This window comes from Oncorhynchus keta, chromosome 22, assembly GCF_023373465.1.
Source record: "Oncorhynchus keta strain PuntledgeMale-10-30-2019 chromosome 22, Oket_V2, whole genome shotgun sequence".
NCBI classification, from domain to species: Eukaryota; Metazoa; Chordata; class Actinopteri; order Salmoniformes; family Salmonidae; genus Oncorhynchus; species Oncorhynchus keta.
The window spans coordinates 29,291,665-29,314,669 of NC_068442.1; the positions used below are offsets into that span (position 1 = coordinate 29,291,665).

General features: G+C 44.1%; 1 protein-coding gene across 1 annotated transcript in view; it reads right to left on the reverse strand.

Moving 5' to 3' along the window:
* LOC118371466 (zinc finger protein 423-like) overlaps positions 1 to 22,452 on the reverse strand; it is a 154,353-nt gene extending 131,901 nt beyond the window's left edge. Inside the window, exon 1 of the mRNA XM_052475796.1 lies at positions 21,482 to 22,452. Coding sequence (XP_052331756.1) covers positions 21,482 to 21,521 — 40 coding nt within the window. The 5' untranslated portion in view covers positions 21,522 to 22,452. The remainder of the gene's footprint in view (positions 1 to 21,481) is intronic.
* Between the last annotated feature and the right edge of the window lie 553 nt (positions 22,453 to 23,005).

The following is a 23,005-nucleotide window of genomic DNA, read 5'->3' on the forward strand; positions in this document are numbered from 1 at the left end:
ATCGGCCTGGGCTTTCTTGGAATTATTTCTCACTAAATGTTGCCATATTTTTATTTTTACCTTACTGAGATTGCATAAATCAGTCATTGGGTGGAGTTCAGAGGAAATGCAGATACTCACACTAAATGGGGTATCAGTCTACTCAATACACAAGTTATTTTTACAAGCTTGTCATACAACCAAACAGCCATACACAAGATATCATACAACCAAACAGCCATACACAAGATATCATACAACCAAACAGCCATATACTGAGTATTGTTGCTATGGAGAGGCAGGGTAAGGGAGTGGTAGGGAGGGGTGCAGGGTAAGGCCAGTTCTGGGTCTTGGCCCTAAAGATGTGGACCACAGGGTGGGATACAGACGTTTCCCGGAGCGATGGGTCCTGGGTGAGACCAACCCCACACTCCTAGGAACACATTCTGAAAGGAGTCGGTGGAGGATAGAGACAGACCTCACACCACGATTACCAGGCAGCCAAACAAAGCAAGAGAAACAGACAGAAAAAGAAGGCGGAAGATAAAGAAAACGGTCATTAGAAAGAGATTCCATTCTAATAAAAGACACCATTCTAATAAAAGACACCATTCTAATAAAAGCATATTTGTGATTTAACTGTGGGGAAATGCTCGTCTTCATTAGCAGAGCGGATATATTTATTTCCAGATTTCCTCCTCCTGCCTGCGTCCCATGTGTACCGAGTAGGGCTGCACTATATATCGATATATCGGTGAACATATCGGAATCGGACGATGCAAAACCAATGTCAAAGCTGACGTGCATACCTATATAACGTATGACGTAATGAAGCCACGTAAAATGTAGAGCTACATGTGCAAAACAGCATTCCTAACCTAACCCACAATGTCTTCTGTGTGGGTTGAGCAGTCAACAAGTCGAGCAGTCATTTGAAAGAGTAAGAACATTTCAGAGAGACAACTAAGGCGAAATCCATTAACGTCAAGATAATACAATGAATTGCCCTTGACAACCAACCGTTCTATGTCATGGGTGATGTTGGCTTTTGCCAACTGGTCGAGCACCAGTACACACTACCAAGTGCGCTATTTATGTTGCCCTACCGGAGTTACACAGTAATAGCGTAACTGCGCCACTGCTAACACGCGCTAGATAAGCTTTTAATTTGACACGTCAAATAACACAGTTCTATAATAGAATGTTGTGAGAACTGAATTTGCACATGCTAGCTAAGCACCACCACTACTATCCGTAGCATGGTCAAAGCTGTACAAGAAAAGTCTGCAAACACCGTCCACGAACAATGTTTTACCACGTTGGTAATAAAGCATTATTTGTTCGACCACAACTTCTGGGGTAGCTAGCTAGCTTTAGCTTGGTACCTAGCTCGCACCAATATAACCAGCCTGAAAACAATGACCAGAAGAAACTGCAGTAATTTTCATTATTCTTAGCAAAGATTTAGGAATCCTTGTGAGTAAGTATTAGCAATGTTGCCACTTGTTGTTCGCCTATTGAAATTGAACTTCAGTTGATGAAAATAAATAGCTAGTCAGCAACTTAACCCTGTTGCCCAAAGCTAACATTATAAGCAGCCAGCTAGCTTCATCTGGCTAGTGAGGCTCGATGTACCAGCTTATGTGTTGTGAAAATAGCCACAATAAGGATTAGGCACAATAGTGGAATTTGCGGTTTGCCTTCAAAATAAAAGTACCTCTATGAAAGTGATGCAGAAGGTCACAATTAGTGGAATCATGACATTTTTAGACTAGATAATGTTAAAGAAGGTTGAAGGTTAAACAAGGTATTAGTCTACTCGGTGACACAGACAGAACACAACTGTGAAGAGTTTACGTAAATATTAGCGTTGTAGTTCTTATCACGGGACTGTGACATCACCCCCCAGTCAGCCTATTGTGTGTATTGACATACATATTTCACTGTACAGTTTTACCTAATAATTGGGAATCAATGAAATGGGGTATCAGTCTACTCAATACCCAATATATTTTTCCCCAACGTCCTTAGAGTTATCAGACTCCAAAACATCCACGCAGAATTGGTTTTCCTTAGGAATAGTGTTCAATACACATAAATTGATAATAAATGTGGCTCAATTCACAGATGTTTCAGAGTCCCGCAATAAGAGCTTTGACACTAATGTTCTCTGGGTGTCACGGAGTAGACTGATACCTATGGATTGTGGATCAATGACATGGGGTAAGACTGTACAGTGAAATAAGTATGTCCCCAGTGCAATTCTAAAGTATAATACATCCAGGGTGATTTCAACAAAATTTTGTCAAATTAACAAATGACTGTCTTTCGTTGATTTTATAACATTCTAACCTGGTTTAGCATGACTTATTCAATTATGGCATAATTCTACTATTTTGCATCACTGTCAATGACAGACTTTTATTTTGAAGGCTAACTGCAAAGTCCACTATTGTGGTTAATACTTATTGTGGATAGCTTCACATAGATGGGTCTGGCCTCCATTAATGAAATATGAACTGTCTTTTAAATTAGGGTTATTTTAGATGATGACACCTAGCTATATAGTTAGCTTGCTAACAGATTATGTTGTTTTAATATCTTTTGGGGGAAGAACATTGTTTGCATCCATGAGCTAGCTAGCTTTTTAAAAATGACCAGCACTGTAGGTGCAAGAGACAACTTTACCAGCATCATAGCCTACGTATCGATAAATTATTGTGACATATAAAATACGTGTGATACTGTAATCAATGTCTAATAACTACGTAAAAAATGTATGAACGTGTTAAATGATTATGTGACGTGCAGTCATATTCAGGTCCTGATTGGTCAACAATTATTTGACAAGTCAGTATTATTTGACGTGCTTCTTTTTTGACATACAAAGACCCAAACTATGTTCCATAGAAATCCTGGTTGGGAATGAAACGACTGAACAAATGAACAACAAAACAGCACAGCAAGTAAGTGAAATAAAAAGGTTTTGATAATGTTTTGCCGGTAATGGGGACATATGTCAATTCCAACAAAATAACTTTTTGGTCAGTGTGGTGTGTGTAACCTTTATTTAACTAGGCAAGTCAGTTAATTAAGAACAAATTCTTATTTTCAATGACGGCCTACCCCGGCCAAACCCGGACGACACTGGGCCAATTGTGCGCCGCCCTATGAGACTCCCAATCACAGCCGGATGTGATACAGCCTGGATTCAAACCAGGGACTGTAGTGATGCCTCTTGCACTGAGATGCAGTGCCTTAGAGTGCTGCGTCCATGTGTGTGTGTTAACTATTTAACTGTATTAGAATGCTTAAAAGGCCACTAAAATGCTTAATATCGGTTATCGGTATCGTTTTTTTGGCAAGGAAAGTATTGGATATCGGTATCGGCCAAAAATGTCATATCGGTGCATCACTAGTACCGAACACTGTTCATGTGAACCCTGAAGCCAGCGGCAGTTAGGGAGAGTGGGAGAGTAGTGGAGAGGGAGACTGCTAGACAGAGGCAGAGAGAGAATGTAAGGCAGGGGAAGTATATACAGACTACTTTATACAGTAGATCCCTCCCCTGATTTTAAATTCCCTCAGAAACTCTGTGACATCATTAACCTACAGTAAAACAGCCCTGTGAGAGGAACGGGTGGTTTAATGACTCCAGCATGTTTCAATTGGTTACCTTGGATACCCTCGGTTTCCTACGCAAACTGACCAGCCTTTGCCAAAACACACATCGAGCCTGTGAGAGAAATGGGAAACTGATACCTATAACTCACCACTGAGGTGTGGTTTAGCCCCTCTTTCACCAACTGCGACCATTTTCACAAACCATAACCTAAGTTCTAGATTGTGTGTACCCAGTATTGGTATAGGCTGATGAGAACTTCCTACCAGGTTCCTCTAGACTGTTCCACTTCAACAGTCCCCTCCCCTCTTGAAACACCTGTATGTTGAATGTTGAACTGAGTATATGAGGCAGGTATAGATGGGTTAACGAGCTCCTAGCTCCCAAAGAGAGCACATTGTGTTTAGCAACATTGCAGGGGCAGGCACCTCTCCCTCCTGCTCTCGTTAAACTTGTATTTAAGAGGAGGGTTAAAAAAAACACAGATCCCCCATGGGGCGTCACACAAAACACACAAACCCAATCATTGATACAATTTATTTCTATATTATTGAAATTCCTCTTCTGTTAATTGCTGCTGTGGTGGTTGGATTTCTGGGCTCTGTTAAGCAGTGTTAAGCTGCAACAGTATGTAGCTATGGCAGCGTGGCTGTCGGCAACACAGAAATCAGCGTAGCAGCGAATAGCGCGAGGGTAGAGATCAAATGAGTCACTCTCGACGACATCACAAACAACAAGCGTGAATTTACACGACAAGATCATGTACCCATGGGGAGGGGAGGTGTTCTAATTGTGCTTTTTCTAAATGAGAGCTTCTATTTTTCTAAGGAATGGCACCTCCACACAAAGCAAACAGGGTGCAAGGGACCTCGGGGATCACACCCAGACCCCCCTATCAGACAAAGAACCTACCACAGCCTGTTCATACGACCCCAAACACACACACAACTGTGCTCCTGTCTACCCAGGGGAGGGCCTTTCATTAACAAAGAGACTGCAGGTAAGGCAGCCTCAGTCTAGAGCCTTGTCCTTCTGTTAGCACACTGCAGAGTACGGTGCTATAGTGTTAGACACAGAGAGAAAGACAGGCTGGAGAGAGATTAACGGTTGCTATATTATGCAGATCGGACAATGAACAATCTAACAGTAAGTGTGTGAGCTATATGAGAGAGCGCTGCAGACCGAACCAGAGAGAGAGCGCAGCAGAGAGAGATTGATGGAGAGAAAGAGAGCACTGGAGAGAGAGTGGTAAAGGGGGAGAGAGAGCAAGTGGTCTCACCTGGGCCCAGCTCCAATGCAGCGGTCTGCAGGAGAGGTAGACACAGAATACCTAATGTGTGTGGAGTTGCTCCCCTGGCCAGGAGAGGAGGGCTGCACAGCCCTGCTGCTGGCCCCCGGCCATTCTGTCTGATTGTCTTTTACACTTAAGGGATAAAATCCTGCTCTCCCACTGGAAGCCATTAGCAGCCCCCCCATTTGCAGATGTGTGTGTGTTGTACAGAGCATGTGTGAGTGTATGAATGTCAATGCATCCGATAGTGTGTGTGAGTATACAGGCCTGTGTGTGTGTGTATGTGTGTACCAGAGTATGTGTATCTGTGGTTCTTTTAGAACAAAACTGCGCGCAACACCTTGGGAGCCTACCCGACAGGAAGCAGGAGTTTGTTGTGGCCCAGAGCAGAGCCCTGCTAGAGCCTCCGTCAGATCCCTTCATTAACATGGATTCACAGGCCCACCACCCAGGCCCTGCACCACCTTACCACAGCACGTACCCATCACACTACACAGCATCGCAACAAGCAGCTATGGCGCAGTCCACACACAATCAGGCCTCTTGTCCACAGAGCTACACACACACACACACACACACACACACACACACACACACACACACACACACACACACACACACACACACACACACACACACACACACACACACACACACACACACACACACACACACACACACACACACACACACACACACACCATTTGTAATCCCCATCCCATTGTACCTGAATGATGGCGGTTTCATCTTCACACATAAGGTGGAGCTCCATCACTATAAATGTGTAAAACAGACAGAGAGAAAAAGAGAGTGCCTCCCTCCTCATCCTCATAAGACAGAAACATGAAAGTTCTCTCTGTTCTCTTTTAAAAGCATTTGGGTGTTCACTTCACTTCAACTCACATACCAGGTCAGACTGGTAGAATGCAAGCTGAACAAACCCAAGACAGACAGAACACTAACATCTAAGGGCTGCCTGACTATTTTGTGTGGCTGATTACTGTCCTGCACTTGTGTCTTCTCAAACATAATGGTCCTGTATGACTGCTCCTCACACACGGCACTGAGCTATAGATATAGTTTTTCCATAGACATAGCAGAGGGAAAGACGGCAGGGCTTGGGTTTCAAGATAATTAATAAAAGATAAAAGCCTGGCTTGTTCTGCATGGCTTAATGGATTTTAATAGCTGGGAGAATGATGTGGACATGCACAGTGCAGTCTGCATCTGATGGACCAAACTCCCCTAGGGAGCAAGCAATGCTACTGACTGTACACATCTGCTCACACACACAGCCCTGCTCACCTGATCTGACACACACACACACACACACACACACACACACACACACACACACCCACACACACACACACACACACACACACAGCCCTGCTCACACTGATCTGACACACACATACAGCCCTGCTCACCTAATCACACACACACAGCCCTGCTCACCTGATCACACACATACACACTAATCACACACACACACACACACACACACACACACACACACACACACACACACACACACACACACACACACACACACACACACACACACACACACACACAGACAGCCCTGCTCACCTGATCTGACACACACACACACAGCCCTGCTCAACTGACCTGACACACACACACACACACACATACACATACACACACATACACACACACACACACACACAGACAGCCCTGCTCACCTGTTCTGACACACACACACACACAGCCCTGCTCAACTGACCTGACACACACACACACACACATACACACACATATACACACACACACACACACACAGCCCTGCTCACCTGATCTGACACACACACACAGCGCTGCTGAACTGAACACACACACACACACATGCTCTCCCATTCTCCTACACACACATTCACTCATGAAACACTTATTCACTCTGCCTGTCTCACCCTCTCTCATCCTTTAACATACATACACAGTTGGGGATTAGGGCTTGGTGCTAGACTGTGTTCACTCTTGCGGCTCACTGCATCGTGCGGAGACACACAAACACACATAACTGGAATAAAAGAGGATTCCTCTGCCAGTGAAGAGAGCTGAACATCATTGTAGTCTTGATTAGAAGGACCACAGCCACTGGCACGTTATGATTTCCACAGGGAAAGACTAAACCAACTCACCACTAACAGAAAGACAACAACAACGAAGTCATAACTGAGAAAACATGCCATTCAAAACTAATATTTATAGAGCTAATGTCATTAATCACAGTGATGGGAGAGTAGAGGGCAGCCCATGGCTTTATGTGGTTCTGTGTATCTCAGTTGGTAGAGCATGGCCCTTGAAACGCCAGGGTTGTGGGTTCGATTCCCAGGCTGGAACAATATGAAAATGTACATACTACTGTATAAGACTGTCTGCTGAATGACTAAAATGTAAATGTATGCAGCAGCCTGTGGCTTAGTTTATTATTCAACCATTTGTTTTAGCTAGCATGCGTACTACTTGAAAAAGCCATACATGCACATGAATAAAATCATGGAGGATAACACAATAAAGTATGGGACTTATTTCCATTGTGGTCCTCTTGAGACAAGATGGCTAGGCAAGATCCAACATGGTTGAACACAGTATGACAGCTTCACCAGAACGCATGCAGGGCCACATTGTCAGCCCTACCTTCTCCTTGCTCCCCAAACCCCCATCAAATGGGCACAATGGCAGGGATGCCAATTCCCAGGGTGCTCCCATTGCGCAAGGGCGGGCTGAGAGAGGATCTCTCATTGGCTGGCTGTAGTGTCCCTCTGGTCCGTGGGGCACTGTGTCACCACTGACCAAGCGTGATGCCAATCTACAGCCCAAGCCGTCCAGAGCTCTAACTTCAATGGCCTGTCCTCCAAGCCACCGCCATGGGACAGGGACAGAAGCTGATTAACCAAATTCTTTTATCAGTACTGAAACTGCTCTACAGCCCTAAAAACACAAACCATCACCACTGGCCAAAAAAACACAAATGGGTAAAGGGGGAAAACAGCAGAGAGCTTAGATAGCACAGAGAAAGAACACAAATCCTGACGGGGCCCACAGCTCTGTCTCTCTCACAGAGGACATTGCGGCTCCAAAATCCTGCTGAGCCGTCCAGCTGCTACCCCCCTACCCCCCACTAGCCCCCCCTCTCGTACCCCTACACCCCCTCTCTACAGGAGCAAGGGTTTATGGGTCTAGAGGCTGGAGAATGCCAGAGAACTGAAGGACAAGCAAGAATGGAAAGAGCTGTAGAGAGAGAGGAAGCGAGGATAGGGGTGGAAGAGCTGAGGATGGAAGTGTGGGTGGATGGCTACTATAGCAGCGGTTGTGGGGTTTTAGGTTCTGTTTCCTCAGGCAGGTCTTGGCTGATGCCCTGGGGAGAACCTGGCTAGTTGGAGCCAAGCAGAGCTCTGTGAAGAGCAGGCCGTCTCCCTGGCTTGATCACTCACTCACTTTCTCTCTCTTGCCTGGAGCACGCAAGCAGCAGCACCCACGCCAAGACTCCGCCTTAGGCCCAGCTCTACAACAAGAGGAGCACTGACAGAACCAACCCCAGACACAAATCGCCAGATACAGGCCTATGCCTTTTCTTCTCAGAGAGAGGCAATGGTGGAGCAGAATGCCTACTACACTCCTTCACAAAGCAGAGTTCTACAGCAGGACAGGATCCACCTGGCTGGTCTCTCAGCGGAGCTGGGCGGTGTCAGGTGTGGAAGGCTCTGATCACTCTTTTCACTGGTTCAAACAGAGACAAACACACAAGTGCACTAAACACGCTCTGTTAGTACAGGGTCTGAAACCACGGTCATGTGAGAGCTGGGATCCTGGTGACTCAGTGGAAGGGAGAAAAGGGCCAAAGGGAAATGGAAGACGGTTTCCTTTAGATAGGCCCATTCTGTTGTTTCCACTCACAGGATAGGTCCCGTGTATTTATTTTCACACACACACACATTCCCTTTGTACACATGTCACACTCCTGGCTATGCTGTGACGTGTTTCTCGCTCTTCTCGCCAGCAGGCGTTTCCTGAGGAAAGCCCTGGTTGCAGTGTCAACTCTCCCCCTTCCTTTTGATTCTGTACCCTATGCGCCTGCCTGCACAATCTTTGTCTCAGGCAGCTAAAGAATCCACACACTCCTCCTTAGATACTGCGCCAAGAGCTTATCAGCCGACAACAAATCCACCTCTCAACACCAAGAGAGCCACACTCAACTTTATATTTACACACGCGCGCGCGCACACACACACACACACACACACACACACACACACACACACACACACACACACACACACACACACACACACACACACACACACACACACACACACACACACACACACACACACACACACACACAGGCACCCTGACATGCACTCACACATGCACGTCTCCGTCATGTTAGGGAGCAGGCAACGGAGAAGATTAAAGGGCCTCTCGATCTTCAAATGTGTTTATTTTCTCAACTGTCAGAGCAGAGGGTGAAATGGTTTCAATACACCTCCAGCATGTACATAAAACACCAGAGAGAGAGGAAGAGAGAATGAAGGGGGGATGGAGAGGGGGGGTAGAAAGAAGGAATAGGAAAACGTGTGAAGACAAAAGCAGACATGATTAAATCACAAGGGCTGCCTCCCGCTGTCATTGAATGCGACACGGGTTCACAACAGAACCCACTGGGGGAGTGACGAAGTATTCACGTTCCAAACGCTACACTATGATGCCGTTAGAAGGGGACGGGACAAAGAAAGAGAGAATTCTGTCCCTGCACCCCCACTAGCTCCCCATCCAAAAAGGCAGCATTTGACTGGTGACCTAGGAGGAGGAGGAGGAGGAGGAGGAGGAGGACGGCCTCTCTGGATTAGAGACCCTCATGAGACCCTCCAGGAATAGATGTGCTGCACAGAGTTACACCAACACCAAACAATACTGTACCCTACTGCTCAGCTGCACCTACAGACAGAGAGACAGACGACACTCATAAAGACATGCACAGAGACAGAGAGAGACATTCACACAGAGAGACATATGCACATATGTAGAGGGAAACAGACACACAGAGACACACAGACATGCAGAGACATACATACATGCAGAGAAACACAGACATGCAGAGAAACACAGACATGCAAAGAGACAGACACACGTACTTAGGGAGATACACACATTCACCGACCCCGAGATGCATACACACACACAGAAACACACAATGACAATGGCATCAGACTCACAGAGGACCCGGGGCTGCTTGGGAGAGAGAGGCAGAATGGGGACCCTTAATTGCCTTATCCTGTAGTACAGGCTGGGGAGTGCTTTTTGACTTGAGATTCCAATTTCATGCTAAGGCATTATTTAGTTTGATACAGACTTGATTAGGCATTACAGCAGGCCCCTTTCTGGAAGAGCTTTGTAGCGCTCATATCACTGGAGGACAGATTAACTCTGCAGTCACGCTCCTTCTGAGACCCACAGCCTCACACTCCTCACACAGCCTGCTGCCGGTCTGCATGCTTGGTGTGGCATGGGAAGGTTCTTCTTATCCCAAAACACAAACACATTCAACGTTCACCAACACTAGTCTCCTCAATCACTGCCACTAAGTATAGCCAGAAAGCCCATGCATAGAAAGGGAAAGGCTTACAGGTGAAGTTGAGGTAAAGGTGCATGAAACTATGCAAAACCCTAATAACTACCAACTACTACTCTTCAGTAGCATTCTCTCAACCAGCTTCACGAGGTAGTCACCTGAAATGCATTTCAATTAACAGGTGTGCCTTGTTAAAAGTACATTTGTGGAATTTATTTTCTCCTTAATGTATTTGAGCCAATCAGTTGTGTTGTGACAAGGTAGGGGGGCTATACAGAAGATAGTGAGTGAAGGAAAAGCAGCCAACAAGTGCACAGCATATGTGGGAACTCCTTCAAGAATGTTGGAAAAGCATTCCAGGTGAAGCTGGTTGAGAGAATGCCAAGAGTGTGCAAAGCTGTCATCAAGGCAAAGGGTGGCTACTTTGAAGAACCTTAAACATAAAATATATTTTGATTTGTTTAACACTTTTTTCGATACTACATGATTCCATATGTGTTATTTCATAGTTCTGATGTCTTCACTATTATTCTACAATGTAGAAAATAGTAAAAAATAAATAAAGAAAGAAAAATCCTTGAATGAGTAGGTGTGTCCAAACTTTAGACTGGTACTGTATGTTTTGGGAAGAGAAGAGGATGGTCCCTGGACTGCCCATCAACACGGCTGGACCCGCAGGCTGAGACAGGCCTAGACCCTACATTTTTAAAGCAAAGATCCATCAACCAACACACAGGGCCCACAGTCTACAGCCCAGTCCTCTCACTCGGCTATTTCCTAGTCTCTTTCTGCAGACTTTCACTCCATCTCTTAGCCCCTGTTTGATGATGACATTAAGCATTTATTAGGGGAAAGAAAAACAAGCAAGAAAAAACAGATTTTAGAATGTTCTCCTCTTTTGACTCCTTCCTTCACACACCTTTGTGTAGTCTGAGTGATGGACTCAAAAGCCTCTGAGACACTGACAATACAAAGACAGCCCCAGAGTGGCACATTCTCAGATAGATGGTTCCAGTGCACAGTGCTAAACAGCCATCTCTTCATAAATGCTGCGTGGTTGGCTCAATCAACATTAGACTACAACAAAACATGCCCTCTTAAACACAAACATCTCTAGCTCTCCCCTGGATACCTCTCTCACACACATCTGCACCCCATTCTCCCACCCACTTCTTATCCTTAACTGACCTGCCGTCTCCTGCCTTGGAGATAGAATAACAAAGAGCTGTGACTCGGAGCTGTGAGCAGAGGCCTCATCCTCATCTTCACACATAAACATATGGACTCAAGCCCTCCCTGTTTCTGGCCATCAACACTATGTTTCGAGACCGTCATTTAGATAATTTAATTTGACTTTCAATATTTCTCATGTGACATTACTGTTAGAAAATGTGTGATAAAGGAGGGTGACATTGTGGGGGAGAGAAAGAGGGAGAGTGAACCTTTCCACCATCGCTCTCTTTCTCTCATGGGAACACTATCTGTAAGTAGCTCACCATTCAACAATGCATGTTTGTTAAGTGAGAATGCACCATAGACAAGACTGTAATAGGGAAATGAAAACATATCAGATGTAAATGTAATTTACAATTGACTTGTGAAATTGAGAGCAACTTGTGAAATCAAGAGCGACTCGTTTCTTTCCCGCTCCTCACCCTGCTGTTTGCAAGGTGAATTCTTCTGGGCTCTGTAAGGGGTTCTCGCCTTCTGACAGAGGAACTGAATGAAAAGAAATAAGAAAAACACGAGTCCTTGACTAACATCAAGGACTAGGCATTCACAGAGGCCAGCATGAAGGAGGGCCATACAATAAGGGATAATTCTGTCTGAGCTTAAAAGTTTTATGTGGTGCGAGGTTTCAAGTGGGGATGAAGAGAAGCTGTATCACGACACTATACTGCAAAACACAGAGGAAGAAGGTTCTTTCTGTGATTAATGAGAGGCTGTATCACGGCACTATACTGCAAAACACAGAGGAAGAAGGTTCTTACTGTGATTAATGAGAAGCTGTATCACGGCACTATACTGCAAAACACAGAGGAAGAAGGTTCTTACTGTGATTAATGAGAAGCTGTATCACGGCACTATACTGCAAAACACAGAGGAAGAAGGTTCTTACTGTGATTAATGAGAGGCTGTATCACGGCACTATACTGCAAAACACAGAGGAAGAAGGTTCTTACTGTGATTAATGAGAAGCTGTATCACGGCACTATACTGCAAAACACAGAGGAAGAAGGTTCTTACTGTGATTAATGAGAGGCTGTATCACGGCACTATACTGCAAAACACAGAGGAAGAAGGTTCTTACTGTGATTAATGAGAAGCTGTATCACGGCACTATACTGCAAAACACAGAGGAAGAAGGTTCTTACTGTGATTAATGAGAGGCTGTATCACGGCACTATACTGCAAAACACAGAGGAAGAAGGTTCTTACTGTGATTAATGAGAAGCTGTATCACGGCACTATACTGCAAAACACAGAGGAAGAAGGTTCTTTCTGTGATTAATGAGAGGCTGTATCACGGCACTATACTGCAAAACACAGAGGAAGAAGGTTCTTACTGTGATTAATGAGAAGCTGTATCACGGCACTATACTGCAAAACACAGAGGAAGAAGGTTCTTACTGTGATTAATGAGAAGCTGTATCACGGCACTATACTGCAAAACACAGAGGAAGAAGGTTCTTACTGTGATTAATGAGAAGCTGTATCACGGCACTATACTGCAAAACACAGAGGAAGAAGGTTCTTACTGTGATTAATGAGAGGCTGTATCACGGCACTATACTGCAAAACACAGAGGAAGAAGGTTCTTACTGTGATTAATGAGAAGCTGTATCACGGCACTATACTGCAAAACACAGAGGAAGAAGGTTCTTACTGTGATTAATGAGAGGCTGTATCACGGCACTATACTGCAAAACACAGAGGAAGAAGGTTCTTACTGTGATTAATGAGAAGCTGTATCACGGCACTATACTGCAAAACACAGAGGAAGAAGGTTCTTACTGTGATTAATGAGAGGCTGTATCACGGCACTATACTGCAAAACACAGAGGAAGAAGGTTCTTACTGTGATTAATGAGAAGCTGTATCACGGCACTATACTGCAAAACACAGAGGAAGAAGGTTCTTACTGTGATTAATGAGAGGCTGTATCACGGCACTATACTGCAAAACACAGAGGAAGAAGGTTCTTACTGTGATTAATGAGAAGCTGTATCACGGCACTATACTGCAAAACACAGAGGAAGAAGGTTCTTACTGTGATTAATGAGAAGCTGTATCACAGCACTATACTGCAAAACACAGAGGAAGAAGGTTCTTACTGTGATTAATGAGAAGCTGTATCACGGCACTATACTGCAAAACACAGAGGAAGAAGGTTCTTACTGTGATTAATGAGAAGCTGTATCACAGCACTATACTGCAAAACACAGAGCAGCGCGTTTCTCAAAACACAAATCTCATTTGTAAGTTCTATTAAAGCTCAAAAGACAAAGAAACCTCATTCAACAGCCTTTTAACCATGACTTCAGGTTATACAATTACAAAGTCCATGGCATGGTGGAAGCAAGCATTGTCATGCTGGGGGATGCAAGCAGGTAGTCTTAAAAGTCCAAGCAGCAGGACCAAGATATATTTTGGACCGCTGAAAAACATTGAAAAGACTAGACTATGAAATGCTGTTCTGTTTTGTCTTCTTCCTAAATGTACTTTATGTTCAATGATTCAAAGAGCTACTTAACAACCCAACACAGCTAATATATATACACAGCCAAAAGCACTCAATCCATTGGAGTCATTTCTGTGTGTTTTTAACTCAATGTGTTTTTCAGGGGAAAGGTTTCAGGCACAGTGGAATCAATAGGTTGAGCCGAAGGAAGCTATTGGAGGATTTTTCCTGGTGCGTGCGTGGGCACAGTCAGTCTCCCATCTCCGACCCAGGACTGTTCCAGATACCTGCCCCTGCAGCTCTTTGAGACCCAAACGAACCCTGGAAGACGCCCTGGAACCAGTCCGGATTCAGACAGGATGGAGGAGCAAGGAGGAGCAAGGGCCTGGCCAGCAGGAGGCCTAGCTCCCCCTGGCCAGAGTTCAAGGCAGGCTGCAGGGGTCAACACAGGACCAAAGCTCTTCATTAGACTTCAGCATCAGGCCTCCTCCTCTCCTCCCCCCTCCCCAACAACCACCCTTTAATCATCAGAGCTGGGACGAGGAGCCTTCCGAGGGGGAGGCTGCCCAATAAATATATGCATCAGCCAGGTGTGGTGAAGGTGCTTAATTGCCCCCTTTGCTTATGTTTAATGTACAGCCTACGGAGACACCGTGGGGTCGAGGAGCAGCTGCCTAGAGAAAGCAGCATGAACACAGCCTCACTGTCATCAGGGAGGGCCAAGGAGAGCAACCTGGTCTCAGAGCATTTCATGTTATTCTTTACGTAAATCAGAGAAATACCATTTAGTATGATATGTTACATTTTGTATGGTTATATGAGACAGATTGTTAATTAAGGCAAAAACTAAAGGTTGGGATGGATGTATGCACGTATAACGCAAACATCTAGCAACCCAAAGGTTGCGAGTTCGAATCTAATCACGCACAACTTTATCATTTTAGCTAATTAGCAACTTTTCAACTCCTTACTATTTTTTAGCTACTGCCCAACTACTTAGCATGTTAGATAACCCTTCACCTCACCCTAACCTTAACCCTTTTAACTAATCGTTCCGCTAAACATAAACTTAACCCTAACTCCTAGCCTAGCTAACATTAGTGAGCTAGCTAACGTTAGCTACCTAGCTAGAATTTGTAACATATATGTTTTTGCAAATTCGTAACATATTGTACGTTTTGCAAATTTGGAACATATGATATGAATTGTAATTCGTAACATATCATACGAAAAGTGTGATGGACATCCACAAATGAAAACATACTATACGAAACGTAACATATCATACTAAATGGAGTATCTCGGATTTACTTGCAGAATTATACAACATGCTCTGAGACCAGACTGAGGAAAGAGGAGAGGAGAGCAGTGGGGAAGCAAGGTGAGGAAGATGGGAATGGATGAAAGGAGGAGGAGACAAAATAGGAAGAAAAACTGAACATGAAGACCTCTGCCTACACTGTTGGATCAGACAAACAGCAGTTTTCTGCTCGTGCTGATCTGGCTCTTGCAGCTACCCTCCAGAAGGTTCATGGTTTTGGCCTTCTCTCTCTCTGAGGTCAGAGCAGAGCTGGGTCACAGCCCTCTCTTCACATTGGAGACACTGCACTGACATTTACACACAAAACCCATTACTACACTCACATACTCACTGGCTCACAAAGGGCTGCGCTTGACATATCCCATTTACAGAGCCTGCACCGTGCTCAGGCGTTTAGGCTGGTTAACTCTGGGTGTCTGCCACAGATCAGCCTGGTTCAACATCAAACAACAGGTGGGCCATTCCAAATGTCCTCAGGTTAACATTGCACAATAAAGAACATTAAGCAAAATATGAAATCATATCTAATCTCACATTTGGCTTATAGGGTAGAGTGAGAATTGGTCGTTGTGATGCCCTGGTCCTGTACACACAATTTGCACAGGAAGGAGAAGATTTGAAAAAAATATTTCTGAACGCATTGTTCCAACACATTTTAATCCGCCCACTGCAGCAGCACAATCAGAGTTTCAGAGCGAGGGAACTCAGAGAGGACAGACTCCACAGGGAGGTACTGGTGGGGGAGCTGTGGTTGGCAGGCCAGGGGTAGAGGGGGTCGGGGGGAGCAGAGGAGCAGGAACCAACCACACAAACAGAATTAATAACAGAAGTCACCCTGGCGTTGCTGGCTCTTTAGAAAGGAAGCACAGAGCGGAGAGGGTCCTGAGCCGGCGGCGGTTCCGGCCCAGTAAGTCCAGAGTGCTGATAAACCCTGATGCTAAGCCGGTACAATGGCACAGCCTACGACTGAGCCCATCCATTAAGACAGATCCTTCCATACACACTAGCAGGCAGGCTGCTGATAAGGAATTGTCATTGGCAGACACACTGGCCACAAGGGAGCTCACCCTAACTGGGCACGCGCACATCTCCACACCAGTAGGGTCTGCTGTAGAGCAAGATATATAATAATATAATAATATAATAATATAATAATAATAATATATGCCATTTAGCTGACGCTTTTATCCAAAGCGACTTACAGTCATGTGTGCATACATTCTACGTATGGGTGGTCCCGGGAATCGAACCCACTACCCTGGCGTTACAAGCGCCATGCTCTACCAACTGAGCCACAGAAGGACCACAAGACTACACTACATTACAGGAAGGAAGGATAATAAGTGATTGATTCTCAAGCAACGTTTATTTTAAATATTGGACCACTATAAGCAGGTTAATTAAATTTCCTATATCTAGGACTCTTATAAGTAGAGTGCACTGTACCTTTAAAAATATCCCCTTTCTCCTCTTGAAAAAGTGCAAAATGCATATAATATTGGGCAAATTAATAGGCTCTATAAGAAAAAAGACTACCGCTGTGGCTGAACAATGACCAATTACTTTTTTTGCCATATCAAAATACAAAGTACAAGACAAAATTGCTCTCCCTGCAGTGCAGTCAATGAACATTTTACAAAGGCTTAGAAAAATATATTTTGAGGTTCACCTACCAATAACACAGGTCAACAGTCTTCTATACTTACAAATTGTAACAATGAATGGTAAAAGACATTACATGCCTGCTGCCAGTTAACAGAACACACAATGATAATATCATAATGTGAAAGTGACAGACCAGACTATGTATTATTCCCTGTCTTACACATAGACACACACGCACGTGCGCACACACACACACAGAATAAAGACAGGGGAGCAGGCTCTGGACACTTAATCAGTCCTGTGGTAATTCATGTCACTGTTTTAGAACAGCCTGTTGACCAATGAAACTTTGGCTATGCTGCCAAAAGCCTAGGTGACAATAAAAGAGCAATTGAATGTTGAAAACATATGGTCTCAGGATGACAGAGAGAGGGTAGAGGGTTGTCAGGGATAGGCTTCATGCACACACATACTTAAAAAAAAACTAAACTACATCAATCCAAACGTGACCACCATTTGCCTCATGCAGCACGACATATCTCCTTAGCATAGAGTTGACCAGGCTGTTGATCGTGACTTGAGGAATGTTGTCCCAGTTCTCTTCAATGGCTGTGTGAAGTAGCTGAATATTGGCGGGAACTGGAACACGCTGTCGTACACGTTGATCCAGAGCATCCCATATATACTCAATGGGTGACATGTCTGGTGAGTATGCAGGCCATGGAAGAACTGGGACATTTTCAGCTTCAAGGAATTGTGAACAGATCCTTGCGACACGGGGCCGTGCATTATCATGCTGAAACGTGAGGTGATGACGGTGGATGAATGGCACGACAATGGTCCTCAGGATCTCAACATGGTATCTCTGTGCATTCAAATTGCCATTGATAAAATGCAATAGTGTTCATTATCCGTAGCTTATGCCTGTCCATACCATAACCCCACCACCATGGGGCACTCTGTCAACAATGTTGATATCAGCAAACTGCTCGACCACACGACGCTATACACATGGTCTGCGGTGGTGAGGCCGGTTGGACGTACTACTAAATTCTCTAAAACGACAATCGAGGCAACTTATGGTAGAGAAATTAACGTGACATTTTCTAGCAACAGTTCTGGTGGACATTCCAGCAGTCAGCATGCCAATTGCACGCTCCCTCAAAACTTTGAGACATCTGTGGCATTGTGTTGTTGCCAGCACAAGGTGCATCTGTGTAATGATCATGCTGTTTAATCATCTTCTTGATATGCCACACCTGTCAGGTCAATGGATAATCTTGGCAAAGGAGAAATGCTCACTAACAGGGATGTAAACAAATTTGTGCACAAAGTTTGAGAGAAATAAGGTTTTTGTGCATATGGAACTTTTTCTCCCTAATTTTGATCTTGTCTCATTGCTGCAACTCCCCAACGGGATCGGGAGGTAAAGTTTGAGTCATGAGTCCTCCAAAACATGAACCCACCAAACTGACAAGGAGTCGCTAGAGCGCGATGAGCCAAGTAAAGCCCCCCCGGCCAAACCCACCCCTGACCCGGATGACGCTGGGCCAATTGTGCGCCACCCTATGGGACTCCAGATCACTGCTGGTTGTGATACAGCCCGGGATCAAACCCTGGTCTGTAGTGACGCCTCTAGCACTGGGATGCAGTGCCTTAGACTGCTGTGCCACTTGTGAGGACCTGGAACATTTCTGGGATGTTTTATTTCAGCTCATGAAACATGGGACCAACACTTTACATGTTGCATTTATATTTCTATTCTGTATATTTGAGTACCAACATCGTTGTTACATTGTGGTCAATTGCTTTGTAATTGCATAGTAATGGACTTTAGCTTTTTGCTATTACAAACTATGCAATAAAATAAGTCCTTTTTCTTCTTGTATAATTATAAACTCTCAACTATTGCTATGCAATTTAATTGTGATTACTGAAGTGCAATGTCACATGTTAATACAATGTTGTTACTTAGGTAATTTAACTGTTACTACAAAGGTGTACAAGTAATTTAACAATCTAACTATAATGTAGATTGAGACATAACTCAACTGCAACATTTAAGTACTATTATGTCAACATAAAATGGACACACAAAATAATATCGAAACTCCTGAATCCAGGGGAGACAGCCATTAAAGTCTTGGCCAGGTGAAGCTATCAATGGATTAAGATTTGTTTTACATTTCACTGCAACTTAGAAAAATGTTGAATTGATAGCTTGTGAAAACAGAGTAGTACTGGTGGAATTTGATGTGGAATGAGGTGGAAAAGCACAAGGGAGGCGGAGTGTAAATGATGCCTTTAGCCTTGGATCCCTACTCTCTCAGCTAGTCCTAGACAAGCCTTGTTCCAGCATCTCTTTCTCCCACATCACAGGTTAAAGGTCCAATTTGATTTGATTGACTGTAAACAACATTGTGGAAAATAAATAAGTGCTCTCTCCCTCCCTTCCTGTCATCTGCACTCATTCCCACTTAATGTCCTGTAAATGAAGAGGATTTATTAATGTGTAATTATCACTACATAATGCATGAAATACTCATGGGGATGGGGGAGATATGAAACAGAAATGCCCCGGCCAGGCACTCTACGCAAAGACACACATTAAAAAGGGATTAATGGGGATAAATAATATTTTGATAAGAAACGCTCGCTGCCCTCTTTCCTCCATCCCTCCCCATTAGTAAAAGAGCCAATCATAGATATTGACACAACCTCAATTAGCCATCTACAATTAGGATAGAAAACCACTGATAATAACAAGGATTGGTGGTTTCCACAATCCTTTTTTCATCTTGGACGTCTGACTGTCTGTGTGTAGCAAACTAGGAATAAATATGATTCTCAATGTGTTGTTTCTGCTTTGGCATCGACAGGCACTCTTTGGAGTTGAGTGAGCGAGCAGGTGAGAGACAACGGGACATGAAAAACACGAATAATCCCCGGTGAATGCCTTGAACCACTCTGCTGCTCACTCATAATTTGAGAACATGCCAGGCCGTGGGAAAGGTGTTGTGGGGTGATAGCAACAGAACACATCTTAGTTACACATAGAGCTGCTGTGCATCACTGACTAAGCAAAAGCTTTGTTTATTCAAAGCCACAAGCTGAAGCTGCTCAACACATTTAGGATACAAAACAGTACAAAGACTAGCCTTCTTTACCCTGCAGGGAAATTAGGATTACTTTCAGACGTGGAATATGTACTTGTAATCATTGTACTTCATCAATTTATGAAATTGTTAAAATAATCAAGTGATCTCTTTCCCCACATTCAGCTTACATTATCTTTTTTTTCATGCTTTGAAACAGTGGATCCTTAGTACAGACAGATTATAAAGTGACCCGTATTTTCTAGTAAAAGTTCATTTGGCTCATTTTGCCTCTGGCTGCATTTACACAGGCATCCTGAGAGGTCATGACGTCAAGCTCTGGTGACTCAGAACCAGACCAGCCACTGTGGTCATCAACACAGCTTCAACTTGCCATTAGTCTTGGTGAACAAGTCACTACATTTACAGAGTGCATGCATTAAAACATATAATAATTTAAACAATGTAGGCCTTATAATCCTTCCACCATAACCATTGCATATTGTTGCCATTAATTACATAGAACAAAATGACTAATTGGGGGAGGGGTAACCTAATAATTCTGGACCACATGGCCACCCCATTGCCCATCTGGTTTCCATAGGCCTTGTTTACACAGACAGCTCAATTCGGATATTTTGCCAATAATTGACCATTCAGATCCGATCTTTTGCCAATGTTGGGCAAAAAAAACATATGTGGGCTGCATGTGTAAACGCAGCCAGAGGCAAAACGAGCCAAATGCCCAAATGAACTTTTACTAGAAAATACGGGTCACCAAGAAAATGGTCTATCAACTAAAACACAAACCAATGTGCCCATGCATTTATCACGGTGATGGGAAAACAACATGTGCACGATGTGGGCATGCATGGGCAGCAAACGGGTCACGTGGCACGGGTGCCAATAATTACGCACACATCAACAATACTGGTGAGCAGTAGCTAATGAAACAAACACGTTGTAGTCTAGTCGGGTATTGAATGTGGTCCCATTTTACAATCGATTAAGTAATTAGCTGACCAGGGAACGCCTGAGTGACTATTGTAACAGTACAGAGAGTTGTCTATGATAGACCAGGTACATGTTCTATGATTTATTTTACTTTACGTTGCTCAGGCTTTGTTTGGCAAAATATATATAATAAAGACAACATTAAAAACTATATTAAATCTTTGAATTTCACAGTATTCGGCAAATGATGCAAGGAAATATTATTATTGATTATGCGTCTACTCTAGAGTATGTCTCCAGTCTCTCCATAAAATAAAATGTCAAAACACTTACCTTTTACGGAACGCGGTTTAGCCTGTTTTCTTCTAGACATCTCTGGGCTGATATTATTTTCTTCTCGTGTAGATCTCTAATGCTTTGCGAATACTGTCATACAGATGGATACTTTAGCTGGCGTTTTTCACTTCTTTGCCTGTTGCAATGCGGCAACTTCAGACTGATAGTAGCCTATAATCCAGTTAAAATGAGGTAGGTACAATTAAGAGCTGTGGAGAGGCGCATTGCCCGGATACTCCAGCAATTTAACTTCTTCAGCTGGACTCAACCTGTGGAATTGACGGAACAACTTGTCTTTCTCTCTGGGTCCGTAGCGACAGTATGTATCTTTTGTTCCTTTTATGTTCGTTGGCGACTGCGCGACTTTATCCGTAGAGTTTCAAGAAACAGCCAAAGCCAAATGACAGGCGTGCGATGCGGTAACACCTGATCGGCAGTTCGAAAGGTGCCAGCCACTACGTCCAAATAATGTGAATACCTGACTACACAATTCTAGATTTCTTTTCAAACAAGCTTTACATTTTTTATTTTTCCTCCTGTGCTTCTTGAGGTTGTTCTGGGAACTAAGTCGTTCTCCCTGATCTTGCGAACACCGAACCTCCCTCCTCCGTCCGTCCGTTATTTTTCAGAAGGTGACATGGGAAATGCAACCTTACCCAGCATTTTCTCCATTGGGGATTTGTTGAAATATCTCCCTTTGTAATTTCATTCATATACCCAGTGAAATGTTTGCGGTCGCTAGCCTCTTTCTCCCCTTTTCTTTGTCCTGACTCTGGTCTTCCCTCCGCCTCCCGATCCGACTACTGGCGGGGCTGCAGCGCAGACACACATAATAAAGCCAGGCTTGGCTGGAAATGTAGCTGTGTCCCAGCAGGAGGATGTGAGAGTAGGGTCCCGGCGGGGGAGCGCTCTGATCCCGCTGGGAGCACTGCACAGCCTGGGTTGAGCAGACAGAGCGAGCCAACAGCACCAAACCATGGTCAGCCATGGAAACTGCAGCTTAACTTTGAGCACAGATTGGGGAAAAAACACGGAGTTTGGAGGAACTCTGAAGAGCGCATGAAAAATACGGACTGGATTTGGTTTTAGTCCTTTAAATCTTAAATGTTTGCATGTGATGTTGAAATGCGTTTCGTAAAAGTAGCTGGTCTCGAAACGCAATCGTTTATTTCCATGCATTATTTCGATATGTATTAGAAATTAATAATATTGGCTATTATTTTGCCGTGCTTAACAGTGCATAATGGCGTTTTAACGCAGCTTAATACAAAGTCTGTCATTTCATTATTCAGAATGATTTTAAATGTGAAATAATGCGGTGTATTTCTGTGTTGTTTTTTCAAGGGGGTCTGGGCCCTCACCAATGGCTGTATGAATGGGCAAAGTCATCGATCACGTGACACCATTCATTCCTATGTGAAGAATCAATGAGTGTCGAGAGCGGTAAACCCAACGAAGCCGACTGAAGACGAAAGTCGGTCAGTGCAACAGCAGAAAGTCGGATACTGTAGTGCCTTCAAA